General features: G+C 40.7%; 1 protein-coding gene across 1 annotated transcript in view; it reads left to right on the forward strand.

The window, feature by feature from the left end:
* LOC149787394 (sperm microtubule inner protein 8-like) overlaps positions 1 to 2,761 on the forward strand; it is a 31,928-nt gene extending 29,167 nt beyond the window's left edge. Inside the window, exons 5-7 of the mRNA XM_089977982.1 lie at positions 307 to 368; positions 1,118 to 1,182; positions 1,765 to 2,761. Of these exons, the coding sequence (XP_089834108.1) occupies positions 307 to 368; positions 1,118 to 1,182; positions 1,765 to 1,828 (191 nt within the window). The 3' untranslated portion in view covers positions 1,829 to 2,761. The remainder of the gene's footprint in view (positions 1 to 306; positions 369 to 1,117; positions 1,183 to 1,764) is intronic.
* The last annotated feature ends 16,349 nt before the right edge of the window (positions 2,762 to 19,110 follow it).

Raw genomic sequence — 19,110 nt, forward strand, 5'->3', positions numbered from 1 at the left:
TGTACAGTTTATTTCCTTATATTTTTATTTTCTCCAATACGAAGGCAGAAGTCAATCTGCCTCGTACGTTCGAGATATTTTTATAGTTTGAAAGAAAAGGCTGACATTGTTAGGATTGGTCGCTCTGTTGGTATAAAATTACAACATATTATCCGCTTGCATGGTTATTTTTACCCTCAAACTAACGTGGCATCCTGATTATTGTTATGTCTAAGTATATCTGTCCATGAATCAGTCGAGTCTAGCTCAGGAATATCAAATTGTTGAAGTTTAAACTTACCATTCATGTCTTCTCAATTATTTTAGATCAGCATTTCGTTGGATATAGTGTTCGCTATCTCAGACCGGAAGTTACCCGTTCTTGGAGGGTGAGTTGAATGTGTTCTCTATATCAATAGGAAAAAGAAAAGATAGTTGTAAAATACTATGAATAAAAAGAAATTATTGTGAGATATAAATAATTTTGAAAAATATGACCCAAATAACATTTGCGATTTTTACGTTTTAAATGGAAGCGGCATTAAAACAACATGCACGATGAAGGTGTTTAAATGATCCCACTGCAGGTAATATTAAATGTAATTAGTTTATTGGTCCCTGGAGCCTGCATTATTTCAACATGCATAATTTTTACGTATTTAAAAGTAGTTTCAGTATAGGAAAACTTTGGTTCCTTGATGCAGACAATGAGCTGACTAGAGCATTGGGTAGAGAAAAAGTATATTAAACGTGCAAATAGTGTGCTTGGATCTAAATTTGTTCTGACGTAGGTGTGGCAGGAGGTGTACAGCGTTTAATCGGCTTTCTGTCTGTCTAGTTGTTAGCAATTATTCCTTAATATTCCTCGATTTACTTTGAAAATACTTTGTTGAATTAATTGCAAAGCACTATGCACAAGGCAAAATTATATCTGTCTACTTTAGTATGGTCATAGTAAGACGATATGGAACTTTTTAAAATAATTTGAAAGAAAATATGTATCAGAATATTTTATTTGGAATTCTGGTTACAGAGAGGAGTAAAGGGCATCCATTATATTTTAAAAAGCATCAACTTGATCTTCCTTATTAAATTCAACACTTGTCTATCAAATGTTCCTGTTTGTTTTTCGTTGCAGTACACCTTGAGACAAGAGCCTACGTTAGACCAGCACGGACAGCGTCCTATGCCAGCTAATGTTTTGTGAGTAGACATATTATACCATGGAGCAAAGGGGTCATCAGATTTTGAATTCTATGGACACTCATGCGTTGTATACAGGTTACATGCGTGAGTGAAATAAAAAGGTGTTCTGAAATGTCTTTTTAAGGACGTGCCCTTGTTGGGAACTTTTCTTCTTGGACAAGTTACACTGGACTTACTTTGCAAGGGAGGACCAATTGTTCCTTAATTTTTTATCATTATGCAAGCATTGCCAAGGTAATAAGTTATGTTATTTGAGAGAAACTCAGAATGATTTACATGTACCAGCCAAAGGTGAATTTGAAAGGTTACCAAAAGATTGCAAATATTTATACATTTCTACTTCTTTACAAGTATCATACCGTATAAGATATAAGGAAATTCTGGTTTTCTGATCAGTTATTCCAACCTTTGTAATTCCGTCTTTATACGGTAAAATATGAATTATCTAAAGGAAAGTATCTTTATGAAAACATACTCTCCTTTAAGTGTCCAGATAGCTGATAAAGACATGTATTATATTTTGAAAAAAAAATTCGACAATAAATGAATTTTAATTGTATAATATTTTTTTTTTTTCAGCGCTCGGTATCGGGATACCTATCCTCAATACAGCCGTAACATAGCTCTGGAGGCTTGGCGGTAACATAGCAACGGTCACAATGCTGACTTACTAAGCACGCTGGATAAGGTCTTTGTCCGGTCACACAAATGACCCTTTTAATGTATATATCATAGATGTATGAAAACGTTATTTATTCTCACAAACAGTATTACGAGAAGGTTTGTAAACCTTGGTTTGCTCTGTATAGTCACCTAAATTGTGTTTTTGTGCTTTGTTTTTGTTGTAAAGGTTAGGAAAAATCCAGCCAATCAAGTCATAAACAGTTTTGTTATCAAACTTTCACATCAGTATTATTACATTTGTGCACATTTTTATCTGTGATAGTTTATTTTTGAATTTGTATATCTAAATATTTGTATTTTTCAAACTATTTTTCAATTTTGTATTATTATTTACCAGCAGTATTATATGACGCATACGTTACAGCATTACTCAAGTGGATTCGTAGGTAGCAACCTTTTATACAGTAAAAATCTAATTGACACTGTGCAGAATTCTGTGTCTTTCGGTAATGCGCTGGCAGGTCTGCGTGTATGCAGTTCGCTAGGCCTAATCAGTAGAACAAACAACAGAAACCAAGACCTGTCGGCGGATCATGCTGCAGGTCTATATTGTTTGCTAGGCCTAAACAGTAGAGACACTATTATGGACTCTTACCTGCAGGCGTTTAATGCAGCGGCCGATTAAGGTCTTTGTTTTATGAAGGAAAGGAAAGGAATATCAAATTTTTATTTAGTAGACTCTTTTTGTTTTCGTGTACAATTAATGGTGTGATGACCATTTGTACAGGATGACTATTGGGGAATTTATTGTGATTCGAAATCAGAAATTAAAGTCCTTTCCTATATTTTATAAACTTGTCATCTATATCAATTAACTTTTTTTTTATACTTTTGATACATAATTGCAATACAGAATACGTGTGGTGTTCTTAATAAATGTTACTGCACATTTTGAACGACTGGTGTCTTCCTTTTTTGTGTGTATGTCAAACTTTTGAACTTGTAGGCCTTAAAGTAATCTCCCGTCATCTTTCCGTCCCTGCTCTCACTTCATCCACAATTTGTGACTGGCATGACATACTGACTTTGTAATATATTTTGAACTGTGTCCCTTTTAGATTCATTCGAAACCTCGTGACTGCAGTTTCTTTTAACCAGCTTAAGTCACTAAACCTTCAGTATGCTGTAAAGGCCTTTGGTATGCAAACAGCCCAACAGATATGCGTTAAAACGAATAAACACGTTTGCCGCAGTATCTGAGAGGAATAGGGCCATTAATAATAACATCATCATTCTCCAATCTGTCATTTCATGTTTCTTGTACAGCTCTTTATCCATGCACCATACTTTGATGCTATTTGACATGCAAGTTGTGTGAACAACGTAATGAAGATTTGGGATTTTCTCTTTAAAGACTTTTTTATCCGTGGTCTAAAAGTTTACTTCTTAGGTTTGTCATTCCTTTTAAAGATTATATCATCGTAAGCATTATATATATTTATTTACCTTTTACAACGGAACATATTATATAAACACACAAGTGTATCCAGCGTATCATATGTACTAGAGATCATCCAAAACTCCTGTTAATGAGAATAATATCCATCACGCGGAGCCCTTCGAAAAGTATCATTACTTTTGTAAAGACTAAGGACCAGCTCCAAAGATTACAAAACGTTCGCAGACTCGGACTCCACCCACAATTTTGATTTATCAGTCATTGCGATTTCCTATTCTTCTGTCTCTATCTCACAAACAATCTAACCGACAGCAATGCGCATATGTTATTGTGCTAAATCTGGACGAGTTCTTGGCGACAGATCAGTATACAGTTTACACGAATATCACATTTCCATATTAAAAAGTGCACTACGGCCTAGTACATGTTCGAATTGTTACGATCTGTATGCGTCTTTTCAACTTTTCAATCAAGAAAGGCCAACACAAAAATATATGTTGGTGGATTGTTTGCTGTTTTCACTTTAGTTGCAACACACTGTCTATATTGTGCTGATGAAATGGGATCTATGTTCTTTCCAAAAGAACGCACTAAACAGCCATACTCACTGATATTGAACCCCGGACCGTTACGTTTTGAGATCGATGCTCTACCCAGTGTAGTAACATGGTAGTTGGATGCAAACAATTAATAAACTAGAGTAGAACCATGAATAAAATACTCATACACATCTTCGGGAACAATGACCTTTTTAATGAGTTACTTATGGACTCTAATAAAAATAAACAATCAGCATATAAAAATGTAAATAAGTTCATAGACTCAGCAGGACTTAGGAACAAAATATAATTACTATCCCCACAAAACCAAAAGACCCAGTAACTAGCTAAATAAATTTAGAAGCCTCCACATAAAAACCCATAATGTGTCATTCAATTTTATAAAAATATTAATAAATAATTCACTTACGAAGCACCTATGACAAACTAAGGAAACCGCAAAATCGGATGTCCTAGATGTCCTTAACGAACCGAGTAATCAGCTAGGACTCCGGTCCTATATGTCCGTAACGAACCGTGTAATCGGCTAGGATTCCGGTCTCCTGCTAAATAAAGTATAAATAACATTCAATCTCTAAAAACAATAATAAATAAATAACTTAAAGAGGCAATATCTAAAAACTTATAAATAATATAACGTAGGAAGCACACCCTAAACACCTCGACTAGCAATACCATAATAACCTTGAAAATCTCTCTTCATACATGATTTCTACTAACAACCTCTATAAACAGCATAGAACACACACCCCTTTTTAGAACATTTTGACAAAAGAAAAAAAGAAGAAATAGAAACACCAGGCAAATGCAACAAGAAACCAGCGATGTAAAGCAAGCAGGACCGTTCCCGAGCTCTCCTTCCCACTAATGACAGCCAACCATTCAACTGTAAGGGACCTTTATGGACCCACATATTGAGGTCAAACTATCAGGGTTCCTTGAACCCATAAAAGCCTGGGGGAGGTGGTACCATTCCCTTCCCCAGTAACAACTAGCAGGCTGCGTTTGCAGTCAGAAAAAAGTGGCACATGCACAATTGTGCGCACGCCACTATAATTAAACTCAACAACAACAACAAGGGAGACGCGGTAGATGGGTTGATGTAACGTCTGACTCGGAGTCTAAAGGTCTCAAATTCAATACCCGCCTAATATCACGGACACGGATAAGAGTTAATGTTATGCTGACCTTTCGATTCAAAAATTAAACTACGGCTTACACACATGAGTGCTAATGGTCATTCGGAATAGAGCATTATCTAACAACTCTTATTAACACGTGTCTTCGCTAGCCAAGGCTCCGATGTGTTAAACCTATCTACACCTCGGCGGATCAATTAGATATCCGAATGTTTTGTCATAGCGAAATATATAGGATTTCATGAGTTGTCTCCCATAGTATGGGTGCATTGTTACTTTGTACATCGGCCGAAAATGGTGTAGGCAATTGACTTCAAATGATACTTTGTAAGTTTAACATCAAAAGAATGACGACGTGCCAGAGAGAAACCATTATAGGTGTATTTGAGGGAAAGTCTGCATTTATACAAAAAGGACCAGCAGTGGAAAAATGCTTATTTATCAGTCCATTCCAACTTTGTTCTACCCTTGTATCGATCATGTACGAGCAGTGTTCAAATCTGAAATACACAGATCCGAAGCACCGAATTATCTGATCAAGTCGCCAAGATGTAGATAGGATTTACATATCGGAATCTTGGCTAGCGAAGATGACTAATAAGAAGTACAATGCATTAGTCTAATGAAACTTAGTGGGCTGGGAACTATAAAGGTCACCACAACATTAATCTTTGTATATCTGTTTGATCTACATATTATATATACGTAGATCCATATTTTAATCGGATTGCAGTCGATGCCAACGTGGTAAACACTGCGCGCTTTAGAAACGTTACAAAAATTCAAAACTATTCACAACTGTTATAAGAACAGAAGAGTCTGCTTGCTGTTGCTGCTGAATTGCCACTACATTCTGTTTACTAAACTACCTCTACATTTGGACATTCTGTTTATTGAAATACCACTACACGGAGACATTTTTGTATTGAAATACCACTACACGGGGACATTTTTGTTATTGAAATACCACTACACGGGGACATTTTTGTTATTGAAATACCACTACACGGAGACATTTTTGTTATTGAAATACCACTACACGGAGACATTTTTGTTATTGAAATACCACTACACGGAGACATTTTTGTTATTGTAATACCACTACACGGGGACATTTTTGTTATTGAAATACCACTACACGGAGACATTTTTGTTATTGAAATACCACTACACGGGGACATTTTTGTTATTGAAATACCACTACACGGAGACATTTTTGTTATTGAAATACCACTACACGGAGACATTTTTGTTATTGAAATACCACTACACGGAGACATTTTTGTTATTGAAATACCACTACACGGGGACATTTTTGTTATTGAAATACCACTACACGGAGACATTTTTGTTATTGTAATACCACTACACGGGGACATTTTTGTTATTGAAATACCACTACACGGAGACATTTTTGTTATTGAAATACCACTACACGGGGACATTTTTGTTATTGAAATACCACTACACGGAGACATTTTTGTTATTGTAATACCACTACACGGGGACATTTTTGTTATTGAAATACCACTACACGGAGACATTTTTGTTACTGAAATACCACTACACGGAGACATTTTTGTTATTGAAATACCACTACACCGGGACATTTTTGCTATTGAAATACCACTACACGGGGACAGTTTGTTTATTGAAATACCACTACAAGAGGACATTAAATTAACCGAACTACAACTACATTTGGGCATTATGTTTTTTGAAATACCACTACACGGGGACATTTTGGTTATTGAATTACCACTACACGGGGACAGTTTGTTTATTGAAATACCACTACAAGAGGACATTAAATTAACCGAACTACAACTACATTTGGGCATTATGTTTTTTGAAATACCACTACACGGGGACATTTTGGTTATTGAATTACCACTACACGGGCACAGTTTGTTTATTGAAATACCACTACAAGAGGACATTAAATTAACTGAAATACCACTACATGGGGACTTTCTGTCTTCTTCATGGTGTAGATTTTGAATTAATAGAGCAGGAATAGTACAATAGCTCTTTGTGAAAACAAATGGTGACTCTACATAGAAATGTAATTATTTCTACTACTTTCTGAAAAACACTACATCTCACATATGTACTTTCAATCCTGTGAAAATGAAGCACTTTATCATTGTGCGCACCCGAATGCTACGACGAATACAAATACATAATAAACAACGGTTAAGTTCATTAATCATTGAACAACTTGGTTAAATTATCGTAACCAGTCTGTTTCCATGACAGATGTATATCTGGACACTAAAATATGCTTCGCTTGGATGTTGAAACAAACGCCTCAAAATCATTTGTACTTAAAATTAAAGAGAAACACACAGAAATGGTACATGGAGCAAAACATTCCAATATTAGCTAAAGCAGATTCCTACATGCATATTGCGATATTATATATCATTTTTGACAGGCATTAACTCGTCCTGTAAAAGTGCTGACAATGCCGATACTTGTGTTTGATAGACACTTTTTACTACACGCCCACCCCCACCCCCCACCCCCCCCCGCCAATACGACGTATCCGGATAATTTTTCTTCAGATACTTTTCCAACGATAACAACTCATTTTGTATCTCCATTTTTATACCTCAGGCTCCTTCATTTAGTGTCCAATCATAGAAATCTAATACATGGAAGAACTAGACAGGATTCTAATTAAGGAAAGTGAGAGATTGTTATAATTCTTTGCGTAAATTTACGGGGTGGTTATTGGTCTATTCTAGATGAAATGCGTGAGTAGTAGCGAAGTGTGCACCACCAGATAGTTTTGCAAGGCGGTACGTCGCGATGTTGTCAATCACTTTGTTGACAACATTCTTCTTTAGAGTCTTTTGTCATCCTCCATGGGTTCCATGCTGGCTGCTGAAGAATATTAGTTGAAACAAAAATAACATTCAAAATAATTTTAACATCGTCCAGCAGTGCCACAAATCATTTTGAGTTAAAAAGCAGACTTCAATCCAAGCAAAGTTTTATTCCTTACTCTATGGTATTTTTTTTTAAAACAATCTACACCTAATAATTTTAGCTATAGGATGTTTTTTGTTTTTAAAGCTTATGTCATAGCTTTTGTTTGGATAATACACAGATTCATATTATACCACGGCACGTGGTCCTGCGTAAGATACTTACCTTCCATATATCTTTATTATGAACATTTTTCTTAATTGGTGTACATGAATCAAAAATATACCCTTAATTACTATTAAAAATCCAGGAATGTATCAGACAATTAGTAACAGTCAACTGTATCGTCCTTCATAAATCGGCATCATAGATACGAGAGTCGTGATCTATTTAAATTGTAATCACCCGGAGAGAGAGAACATTGTTTTCATTTATCTTAAGAAAGCTAGATACGATCGTGTAACTTCATTTAATCTAATAAACACTTTTCTCTTATCTTTTTACTACTGGCCGTAGATATGACTAGAATTTAAACAAGAAAACGCTCAGGCGTGTATAAACGTTTTGAATTTTATATACTTTATATATGATTATCTCAGCAAAAATTACTCCATAGATTCTTCTCATGGACTACTTTGAAATAATTACGTTTAATCAGGGAAAATATGCATTTCATAAAGCTACAAGATGGCTGCCATTGTAAATCCTCTGAATGTATTTCTCACCCAGCATATCCAATGGCTTAAGGAATTATATCTGGAATGGAAAAGGAACGTTTAATTAAAGCTGTCTACCATACACTTTGTACAAGGATATTTTCAGATACATACCTGACAAACAAGACAACAGAAGAGACAAAGCACATGCAAATACTGTAGAATTATTCAAATTATAGCAGTGTCATCAAAAGAGGGGTGCGGGGTATTGACAGCACCAGGTGACACCATCAAAGGGGGTGACACCAAAATGACTGTCTATAAAATATTTGAAATTTTGTACATGAAGGAGGTCCTTTGGGGTGAAACCATGAGTTACCGCACTGGATGACACCAAGCCTAGTAGTAGTGAATGGGGATACTAGAGCCTCAATGGGGATTATCATTACAGAGACCCCTGGGACACTCTAGCCTCAATGGAAATTTAACATGGAGAAAAATCGTTGGACACTCTAACCTCAAGGGGAATTTAACATGGGAAAAAGTCTTGGGTCACTCTAGCCTCAAGGGGAATTGAACATGGTGAAAAAATCGTGGGTCACTCTACGTACAAGGGGGAATTTAACATAGGGGAAAAGAGTTTGGGTTTGTCTAGGGACAAGGGGAATTGAATATGGGATTTTTTTTTTAAAATTTAAATTTAAATTTAAATTAAAAAGAAGGGGTAGGCAATGGAAAGGCTATCTCTTTTCGAGAAATATGGCTGACCCTGAAAAGGGCCTTTGGGTTTATGTTAATATTAATATTAACATAGATGGCATCTGTCACATCTTCTTCTTCTTCTTAAACTCCTTCTAACTGCCGGTCCATACACAGGTACCCTCTTGAGACATCCTTGTCTTTCTATGTAAACTCTCCTCATCCATTGACTAGTATCTGTCCTATCAACAACAGTCCACTTGGACCTGACATACATGAGCATGTCCGTCCTAAACATCATGGAAGACACAAGGGTGGATGACTCAACTGTGGTCCACATCTTGAAGCGACGAGAATAGGTGAATCAATGCAGTGAACTGCGCTTATTTATAGGTACAGGAAGGATTGAAACGGATTGAATTCATTCACCAATCCGAACACGCGTTACAAAATTCAGTCAGCTCGCATCCAATCCGAAGAGAGCAGTCTGTGACGTCACGTGGTCTATATAGATTCGTTAGCGCTTGTGTGCAGTCAATCTATGCGACAGTGATTCAACATGACGGAAACTCAGAAAACGATCCATTGGGGTGCACCAGCAGGGGAGACTGCCCAAGGGAACCCGGACTTACTTTCAGAAGAGGTACATTGGGATTTTGTGGATTTTCTTACCTCGCAAGAATTTGTTCCGGAACCTTCGTTACCTTCTTCATTACCGCAAATGGAGAATTTTAGACAGAGACAGAAAGAAGAATTGGAGAAATTTATGCAACGACAAAAGGAAGCGGAACAAGCTTTTCTCCTACAGCAACAGCAACAGCAACAAGAAGAGGTAAGAAAAAAACAACAACAAGAAGAAGTAGCAGCAAAGAAACAAGAGGGTGAAAATCAAACGGCTACGGTACTGTTGGACATTTTAGCGGAGTTAAGAAGTCTGAAACAAATGTATCAGACTTCTTTATCACGACCGAAGAGAATACGACCTTCCCGAGCTAAACACGCCAACCCTGTGACTAAGCCTATCGTACCACCCTTAGTGATTTCAACCCAATCATCAGAAGTAGGCCTCGGCCGTGGCAAAGGCTTAAGGCAGTTAAAGTTGATTGGTTAAACTCACCCCTACACCAAAATAAAAAGGCCCTTTTCAGGGCCACCCACTTCTCTCGAAAAGAGATAGCCTTTCAATTTGCCAATAACTCAAAAATCAACAAAAAAATACAAACCATTTTACCCTTATAGTACGTGTCTGTGTATGAGTGCGTGAGTGTAGCTTCTTATTTTAAAATCAAAACTCAAAGACACTTACCTTATATCATTCATGTATTCTTTTCTCCATAGTTACAATCCAATTCACAATTCACCACAGAACACTTTAATTAAAAGTTCATTGACTTCTTCTTTCTCCTTGTTTAGTCTCTCTGTTTTTTGAATTTCTTCACCGTTTTTTCCTCATTTTCTTCCCTTCTTCTTTTCTTCTCCTGTTTCTTTGCCTCTTGTAAATAGAATTGTCTTCTTTCTTCCTCTTCTTCCTCTGAAGAATCCCTCTCTTCTTCCGAAGAATCCCTCTCTTCTTCTGAAGAATCCTTCTTTTCTTCTGACTCCTCTTGTTTCTTTTTTGGGCAATCTGGAGACCAGTGTCCTTTTTCTTTACAATAATGACAGGTATCTTGACTTTTGTCTTTTTTAGCCCCTGTTTTTTTTTTTTTTTTGACGGTCTGGACACTCTGAAGACCAATGCCCTTTCTTCTGACAGATATAGCAAATATCCTTACTTTTATCTCGAAAGGAAGGAGAGTAGTCCGTAGGCTAGTCTGAAGAGAATTTTCTAATGACCCCTCGCAAAGCTCTGACGAAACTTTCGATTTGGTTAGTCTCTTCCATCGTTGTGCTCGGCTTGAGAGTGAAATGAATAGTGAAAGGACAAGACACACACTCTTTTATATACGCTGGTCTGCCATGACTATAAATTAGTCTATGGTGTTTAAACTTGAGTCATTTGACGTTTTGCACTCAAGATGAAACGATCCTATTCATTCGAGAAGAAAGAAGAAGAAAGTAAGAGGCAGAAACGTGATCTATCGCCTCGTACCAGGGCTGAAATCTTGGCACAAATTCATGCCAGTGATTTTGAAGAGGACATGAGTGAACCAGAATTTGAACCCTCTAAACCAAGTTCACCACCCTTAGTCAACCCTGAAAAGTACTATCACATTCGAGAGACGGAAAAGCGCTCCTCTAGAAAGTTTAGAACCACGGCTTACACCAAACACGGTGAAGTTTAAAGATTTCAAGGCCGACGTACCCTTGAAGAAAGCAGAAGGGTTTATCACCGAGATGTGGGATTCTTTGCTCACTGCACTCAAGCGACAATGTCAACCCAAAGAAGACGATCGCTTGACACTATCCATAGATCACGACGGTTTGAAATCCCCTGTTTGGATCGAGTTTAGCAGACCCGCAGAACTAACCCCTTCCAAAGTCATGGACAAGATTCAACACGTACAACAATCTAATGATCAGTTTGACATCACCGATGGTAAAGCCACACTGAAAATGGCCCACGTCTCTCCTCCTCAAGGGACTGGACGCAAAAAGATGTTATTGGTGAACGAGTTTCGCAGCATTAAGCGTAGCCTTGTCCAAATTCACAATCCTCAAGACCAGATGTGTTTAGCTCGAGCCATCGTGGTGGGACGAACCTATGCCAACAAGAACGACACGGCAGAATGGAAAAGAGCCTGGAAAACTATTCGACAATCGGACCGAGCCAAACAACGAAACGAAGCAGAACTCCTGTTGCAACAAGCTGGTCTGTCCAAAGACACACCCTGTGGCATTCCTGAGATGCAAAAATTGCAAGATGCCCTAGCTCCACGCTACCTCTTGAAAGTGCACGCTAAAGAAGTGCGTGGGTCTCTGTTGTTTCGAGGCCAAGACTTTAAGGACGGAAAATACATTCACCTTTATCATCACGATGACCATTTCGATACCATTACCAGTATCATTGCATTCCTGCGATACGGTTATTATTGTGAGAAATGTGACTATGGTTATAACAATCGAGAGCAACACAAACATTGCGGATGGAAATGCCCAGGATGTTTGGCCTCTCCACCCTGTCTGAGCGAAGAACCAGTGCCTTGTTCAACTTGTTTGCGCACGTTTGTCAGCCCTACCTGTTACCAACAACATTTGAAGACGCAAGGTTCACAGAAGAAATGTGCTTGTCAACTCCTGAGATTGTGCCCTACCTGTGGACAAGACATACGTACCAATAGTACCAAGGCACACACATGTCGAGGAAAGAAAAAATGTCACATTTGTCACCACATCGTGGACTTGGAACACCAATGCTACGTGCAAAAATACCAACCCCCACTAGAGAAAGAGGACGGTCACAAGAAGAAAGGCAATTTCATCTTTTTCGATTTCAAATGCATGCAAGAGACTGGCATTCACATTCCTAATTTCTGCGTGGCTCATCGAGCGTGCGAGAAGTGCATTCAAGAACCTATCTTAAGTCATTGCCCTCACTGCAGCAAGATTCCTGGAGGGCGTGAAAAAATCTTTCGGGGACCGAACACGTTAGCCGACTTTGCCCGATGGGTCTTAGACCCCATCGACAAGACGTGGAGCCAAGAGGACATCGAACGTTACGGAGATTGTCATCGTCATGCCACGGTGATGGCTCACAATTTCTCCGGATACGATGGACAGTTTCTTTTGAGGTACTATACGGAACAAGGCAGCGAGCGTCCTAAAGTGACTTTGAACGGAGCCAAAATCATTTTCATGCAAGTGGGACAAGTGCAGTTTAAAGATTCGATGAGTTACTTGGCCATGCCTTTGAGTCGAATGCCTAAAACGTTTGGAATGACAGAAATGGCTAAAGGGTACTTTCCACACTTTTTCAATACGGAAGCCAATCAACACGCCGTTCTACCCCATTTGCCTGAGGCTCACTATTACGACCCCGACAACATGCGTACCGAACAACGAGAAGCTTTCTACGCTTGGTACCAGGCTCACGCCTCGGACCCCTTCGACTTTCAGGAAGAAATGTTAAAGTATTGTCGTTCCGACGTGGACATTTCACGACGTTGCTGTGGAAAATTTCGAGAACTGTTCATGGAACACGGAGGGGTCGATCCTTTGAAAGAAGCTTGCACCATTGCCAAAGCGTGTTCCTTAGTGTACCGCCAACGATTCATGCCTGAAAACACCGTGGCTGTCATCAGTCCTCAAACGACCCACTATGTCAAGCGTCAATACTCGGTCAAAGCCCTACGTTGGTTACATTACTTGTGCGACAAAGAAGATAAATGGATTCAGCATGCCCGCAACGGAGGAGGCGAAAAGACCATCGGAACGTATTCGGTCGATGGCTGGGACTTAGAAAACCCCAAGATCGTGTACGAGTTTAACGGTTGCTTATTTCACGGATGTCCCGTCTGCTACGCTGACCGTGACACTAAAAATCAGTTTTTACAACGGACCATGGAAGACCTGTACCAGGACACTTGTCAGCGACGCCTAAAGTTAGAACAGGAAGGATACCAAGTGGTGGAAATGTGGGAACACGAGTACGATCACCGTATGAAAACCGATCCCGAGTTTAAACGCCTCGTGGAAAGTTACCAGTTCATGGACCCGCTGAACCCGAGGGATAGTTTGTACGGAGGAAGGACCAATGCCACCTGTTTGCTGTACCAAGCCGACGAAGAGAAAGGAGAAGAAATCAAATACTTGGACGTGTGTTCGCTGTATCCCTACGTGTGCAAATATTGTCGCTTTCCTGTAGGGCACCCGCAATTGCTGACGGAACACATCGACCTGAAAAACATTCGACAATACGAAGTCATCGACGAACACTTAGATCGTGCCAGTTGGGAGGCTTTGTATCTTCGCCATCCCTTTAACATGCTCATTTCTGGACCTAGCGGTTCTGGCAAAACCGAATTCGTCAAACGTTTGATCGAACATAAACATCATTTGATCGATCGACCACCTCAACGAATCATGTGGTGTTACAAAGAGTGGCAATCGGCGTACAGCCTCTTGCGAGAAAGTCAAGGCGATTCCATCGTGTTTGTGGAAGGCATTCCTAAAGAAGACGACGGCATCGTCTCTGACTCCCGTCAAACCCATTTGGTGATTTTTGACGACATGTTAGGAGAAGACGAAGAAGAAATTAAACTGTGGTTCACGCGCAAAGGGCATCATCGTAATGCCAGTGTCATTTACATCACCCAAAATTTGTTTCAACAAAGTAAAGCCCATCGCACCATCAGTCTCAATGCGCATTACGTGGTCTTGTTTAAAAGCCATCGAGATAAATCGCAAGTGCAAGTCTTAGCCAAACAGTTAGGAACGCCTTGGCTGACTCAGGCGTACGACGATGCCACTCAAACTCCACACGCCTATTTACTCGTCGATTTGAAACCTACGACTCCCGAGGATTTGCGATTTCGTACCCACTTGTTTCACCACTGGTGCCAAGACGGAGGGCCTGTCCTGTACACGTCTCCGTCCTCGACTTCATTTCACTCCACATAAAAAAAATCTATAAAAACCTCAGACCCTTTTTCGTCTGTCTCACTCTCAGTGCGAACATGACGTCCCTTCAGTCGCATCTTCCCGTCAAATTGATTCGTGCCTTGTATGGCATCAGTCGAGAAAAAGATCCACAAACACGAGCTCGTGTCTTAGAAGCTAGTCTCAAAGAAGCCTTACGATGGTTCACGGTGACGGCACGTCAATTACTCCAAGGAATCATTCAGATTCCTCATCAAACCCAACGCTTTTTCGATCGATACAAAGTCGCTTTGGTCCAACTGGCCGATCCCCGCATCGACACTCAAACCAAAAAACAAATCATTTTGAAACCTGGAGGGAGCGGTACTCTAGGAGGGGTCATCATTCGCTCACTTTTAAGATGGGATCCTAATGCCCCCAAAGTTATCCCAAAGACAAAAGTCCAACGAAGTCCCAAGAAGAAGAAAAAGACCAGGTCCCCAAAGAGAAGAACTTCTCCAGTGGCAGGACCCTCCTCTGACCAGACACCACCACCCGGAAAAAGAAAAGAAGCCCCCAGAAAAAGAAACAGAGAAAAAGTCCCCAGAAAAAGAAAAGCCCACAGAAGAAAACTAGTCGCAAGAGAGGCACTTCGGCCAGGACGCAACCTTACACTCGCAAACCACGATCTGCCGCGGCGGTGACTGCGTCTTCGGCATCCTCACGTTCATCCACTTCTCCGTTAATGACACCCAGAACTGAAGAGTACTTGGAGACGTTGATCACACCAAGAACTTCTCCGTTGATGACCCCCAAAAGAACTTCCCCAGTGGCAGGACCCTCCAATTTAGTGGCAGTGGCTGCTGCTCACAAAGTACCTTCTCCCAAAATCAAAGTCCATGATAGATCGGGCATGTTACAAAGTTTACTGGATTTGTCCAAACAAGAACTGGCTCGATTTAGTCCGTTGCGTACCCCTGCACGACGTGTCATGCCTGTCCTCAAACTGATACGACGTAAAGACAATCAGTGGCGACGCGTTCCAGTATAAAAAAGGCCTATGACCGAGTAGGGTGTCAGTGTTTTTTTGGTGCTCCTGAAGACTCAAAGATGTCACCCTCCAGAAAACCCCAAGGAAAGAAAAGGAAAGGACTGCCACCACGTTTAGCCAAACATGGGGACATGTTATCTGTCCTGTCCAAAGCTTCTCCACCCCTACGAAAAAAACTCATTCAAACGGCCTCCAAAGAGGTCATCGATACCGTGTGCGAATGTTGTTTGAACGTTTTGAAAGGCACGATCCCTTTGTCCAAATACCAGAAACAATGCTTAAGCAAACATCGTCACGTTCTTCGCCAAATGGTTCGAAAGAAAATTCCCATTCGTCAAAAAAAGAAGATGTTGGTCCAACATGGAGGCATTTTGCCTCTCTTGTTAGGCCCCATACTGAAAGGAGTCTTGGGAACCATGTTGGGAGGACTGGTGGGAGCAAGATAAAAAGGCCCTTGGAAGTCCCAAGATCTCATAATCGACCCCTGACAACCCCATGGAAGGACGAAAACTAGCTTTAGTGCCTTACAAACGATGGATGGAATACCATCGTTGGCAAGAACAACGCACCCCGCATTTACCTCCCAATCCCCATTTGAGCGAGATGTCCCAGTTACAACACGAATTGCAGTCCTTGATGGATCGCCAAGATTTGTCCGAAACAGAAAAATCGCAAAAGTACGGTCAACTCTTGCAACGACTGAAACTCATTCACCAGAAAGCTTTAGACGAAACAGCTCTACCCACTCTGAAAGATTCTAAGACCTTGATGAAAAGTCCAGCACCATCACCAGTACCAGTACCAGTACCAGTGACCAAGACAGAAAAAGGAAAAGAAGAAGAAGAAGAAGGGTTTCAAACTCCACCAGAAAAAGTACGCAAGTTAACAACACCACCTACCTCCAGAATTGGATGGATTAAAAAGATGATGGCCACCCCTTCTTCATCACAAGAGAAAAAGAAAGTGAAGACAGAAGTGAAGACAGAAGTGAAACAAGAACCGATATCCCCCGCTCAGACATCCTCCTCCTCTTCAACACCTATTGCCGGTCGCACACGCAAAGTATTGCAATCCAAGAAAATACCCCAAGAGAAAAAGAGTAGCATCCTCCAAGAGTGGGTGCCTTATTAACACACCAACCAACACAAAAAAATGGAAAAAGTCTTAGCCAGCATTTACTACGATCCCTCCCATCCTGCAGGTTACGCAGGAGTTCAAAAATTGTATCGTGCTGCCAAAACGCGACTGAAAAGTCTCCGTTTACCTCAAGTGCAACGATGGTTACAAGAACAAGCTACCTACACTTTACACAAACCCATTCGACGCAAGTTTGCCAGAAGTCGCACCCGAGTGGAAGGCATCGATCATCAATGGCAAGCCGATTTAGCCGATGTCTCTCATTTGGCCAGCTACAATCGTGGCTACAAATATTTGTTTTGTGTCATCGACGTCTTTTCCAAATTTGCCTGGGTCGTGCCCTTGACTTCCAAATCGAGCAGCGAGTTAGTGCGAGCCCTGCAAAGAGTGTTGAAACAAAGCGGTCGTCACCCTCTTCGATGGCAAACGGACAAAGGTACCGAATTTCTGAACCAAGCTTTCCAAAAAGAATTAAAGAAACGTGACATTCATTTTTTTACCACCGATAATCCGGAAACCAAAGCCAGCATCGTGGAACGTTTTCAACGCACTTTGAAAGAACGCATGTGGAAATATTTTACGCATCACCACACTCTGAAGTACATCGACATCTTACCACACCTGGTGCAAGCGTACAACCAATCTTACCATCGAAGCATCGGACGTGCCCCGCAAGACGTGACTCCCGACAACGAAGTGCTGGTGTTTGAGCGTCTGTTTGGTACGTCCCCGACGAGGGCTGTCCCCAAGAAAAGTGGAGAGTTGGCCGTAGGAGATTGGGTGCGCATTGGCAAAACCAAACGCACTTTTGACAAAGGTTACTTACCTAACTGGACGACCGAACTGTTTCGCGTCACTGGACGAGTGCATGGCCGTCATCCTGCCGTCTATAAATTGGAAGACATGAACGGAGAAGTGCTCAAAGGAACGTTTTATTTACCCGAGTTACAACGTGTCACCAAAAAAGAAGACGACGTGTACGACATCGAAAGCATTCTCGAACGCAGAACCCGTAAAGTGGGCAAACGACGTGTCAAAGAAGTCAAAGTACTTTGGAAAGGATATCCGCCCAGTTTTGATTCTTGGATCGACGCTTCGCAAGTCATCGACTATAAAAAGAAGTGACCATCATGCCTTTTCACACAGACGCAGCTACGTCGACCACTCCTCCTTCACCCAGTTCTTCTGTGCAAGATTTACAAAAACAACCCTTGTGGGTGTGGTGTGGAGAACGTGTGCCTAAAACGCAAATCGTCTTTTTCTGCCAAATCTTCGTGGTGTATTGTGTCATCGGGGCAGCCATCGCCAATTTGAGTTTGCAACAAGGAGACAAACAATTGTGGACCATTTTATTGAGCAGTTCCATCGGTTACCTGCTTCCTAATCCCTCCCTGAAATTCACCTCGAACGGGAACCCCGGGAACCTTGTGTCCAGTGCCAGTGCCAGTCACCACTTCAACCACAACCAGAACCCCATTTTAGACGGAGACACGCCTCTGACGTCCACTAACCCCTCGGACAGCCACAGAACTCTGGAATTATGAGTCACCAAAGCCAATTTTACTTAACTTTACCCAGTGACAGTTCCATGGAGGTGTTTCCCAAGAACACGTTGTGCTGTTACACTGCCAAATTACCTCAGGCCATCCCCTTAGATCACGAAGCCCATTGGGAAGTGGCTTTAGTAGAAATGATTCACCCGACCCAAGTCCTCAATGTCCTTCCCAATCAAAATTTTTTTGATGTGGAAGTTCATGACGAGCAAATGCAACAGTGGATGGATAGCAATGTCAAATATGACAAGAAAACCCGTACACAAAAGTACACCACCTATCACTTGTTCATTCCCCCAGGCTATTATTTTAGTGGTCAACATTTGGTCAGCACCATAGCCTCCAGGTTTAATGTCGTGTTTCTGAAAGCTTTGGAGCATGTCAACAAAAGTGTCACCATGGAGTACCACAAAGCAGCTCGTCGCTTCTTGATGAAATTTGAACGAAGTAAAATCATGTCCATTTTATTTTGTCCTGAATTGTTTGACATGTTGGGCGGAGACATGGACCTGAGAAAGGCCATGCTCAAGAAAAACGAATTACCCATCGTTTACGACAACGAGTCTTTTAGCAAGTTATTTCGTGCCCCGGTAGAACTG

This window comes from Sinohyriopsis cumingii, chromosome 12 (genome assembly GCF_028554795.1).
Source record: "Sinohyriopsis cumingii isolate HCF-2022 chromosome 12, ASM2855479v2, whole genome shotgun sequence".
In the NCBI taxonomy this organism is placed as follows: domain Eukaryota; kingdom Metazoa; phylum Mollusca; class Bivalvia; order Unionida; family Unionidae; genus Sinohyriopsis; species Sinohyriopsis cumingii.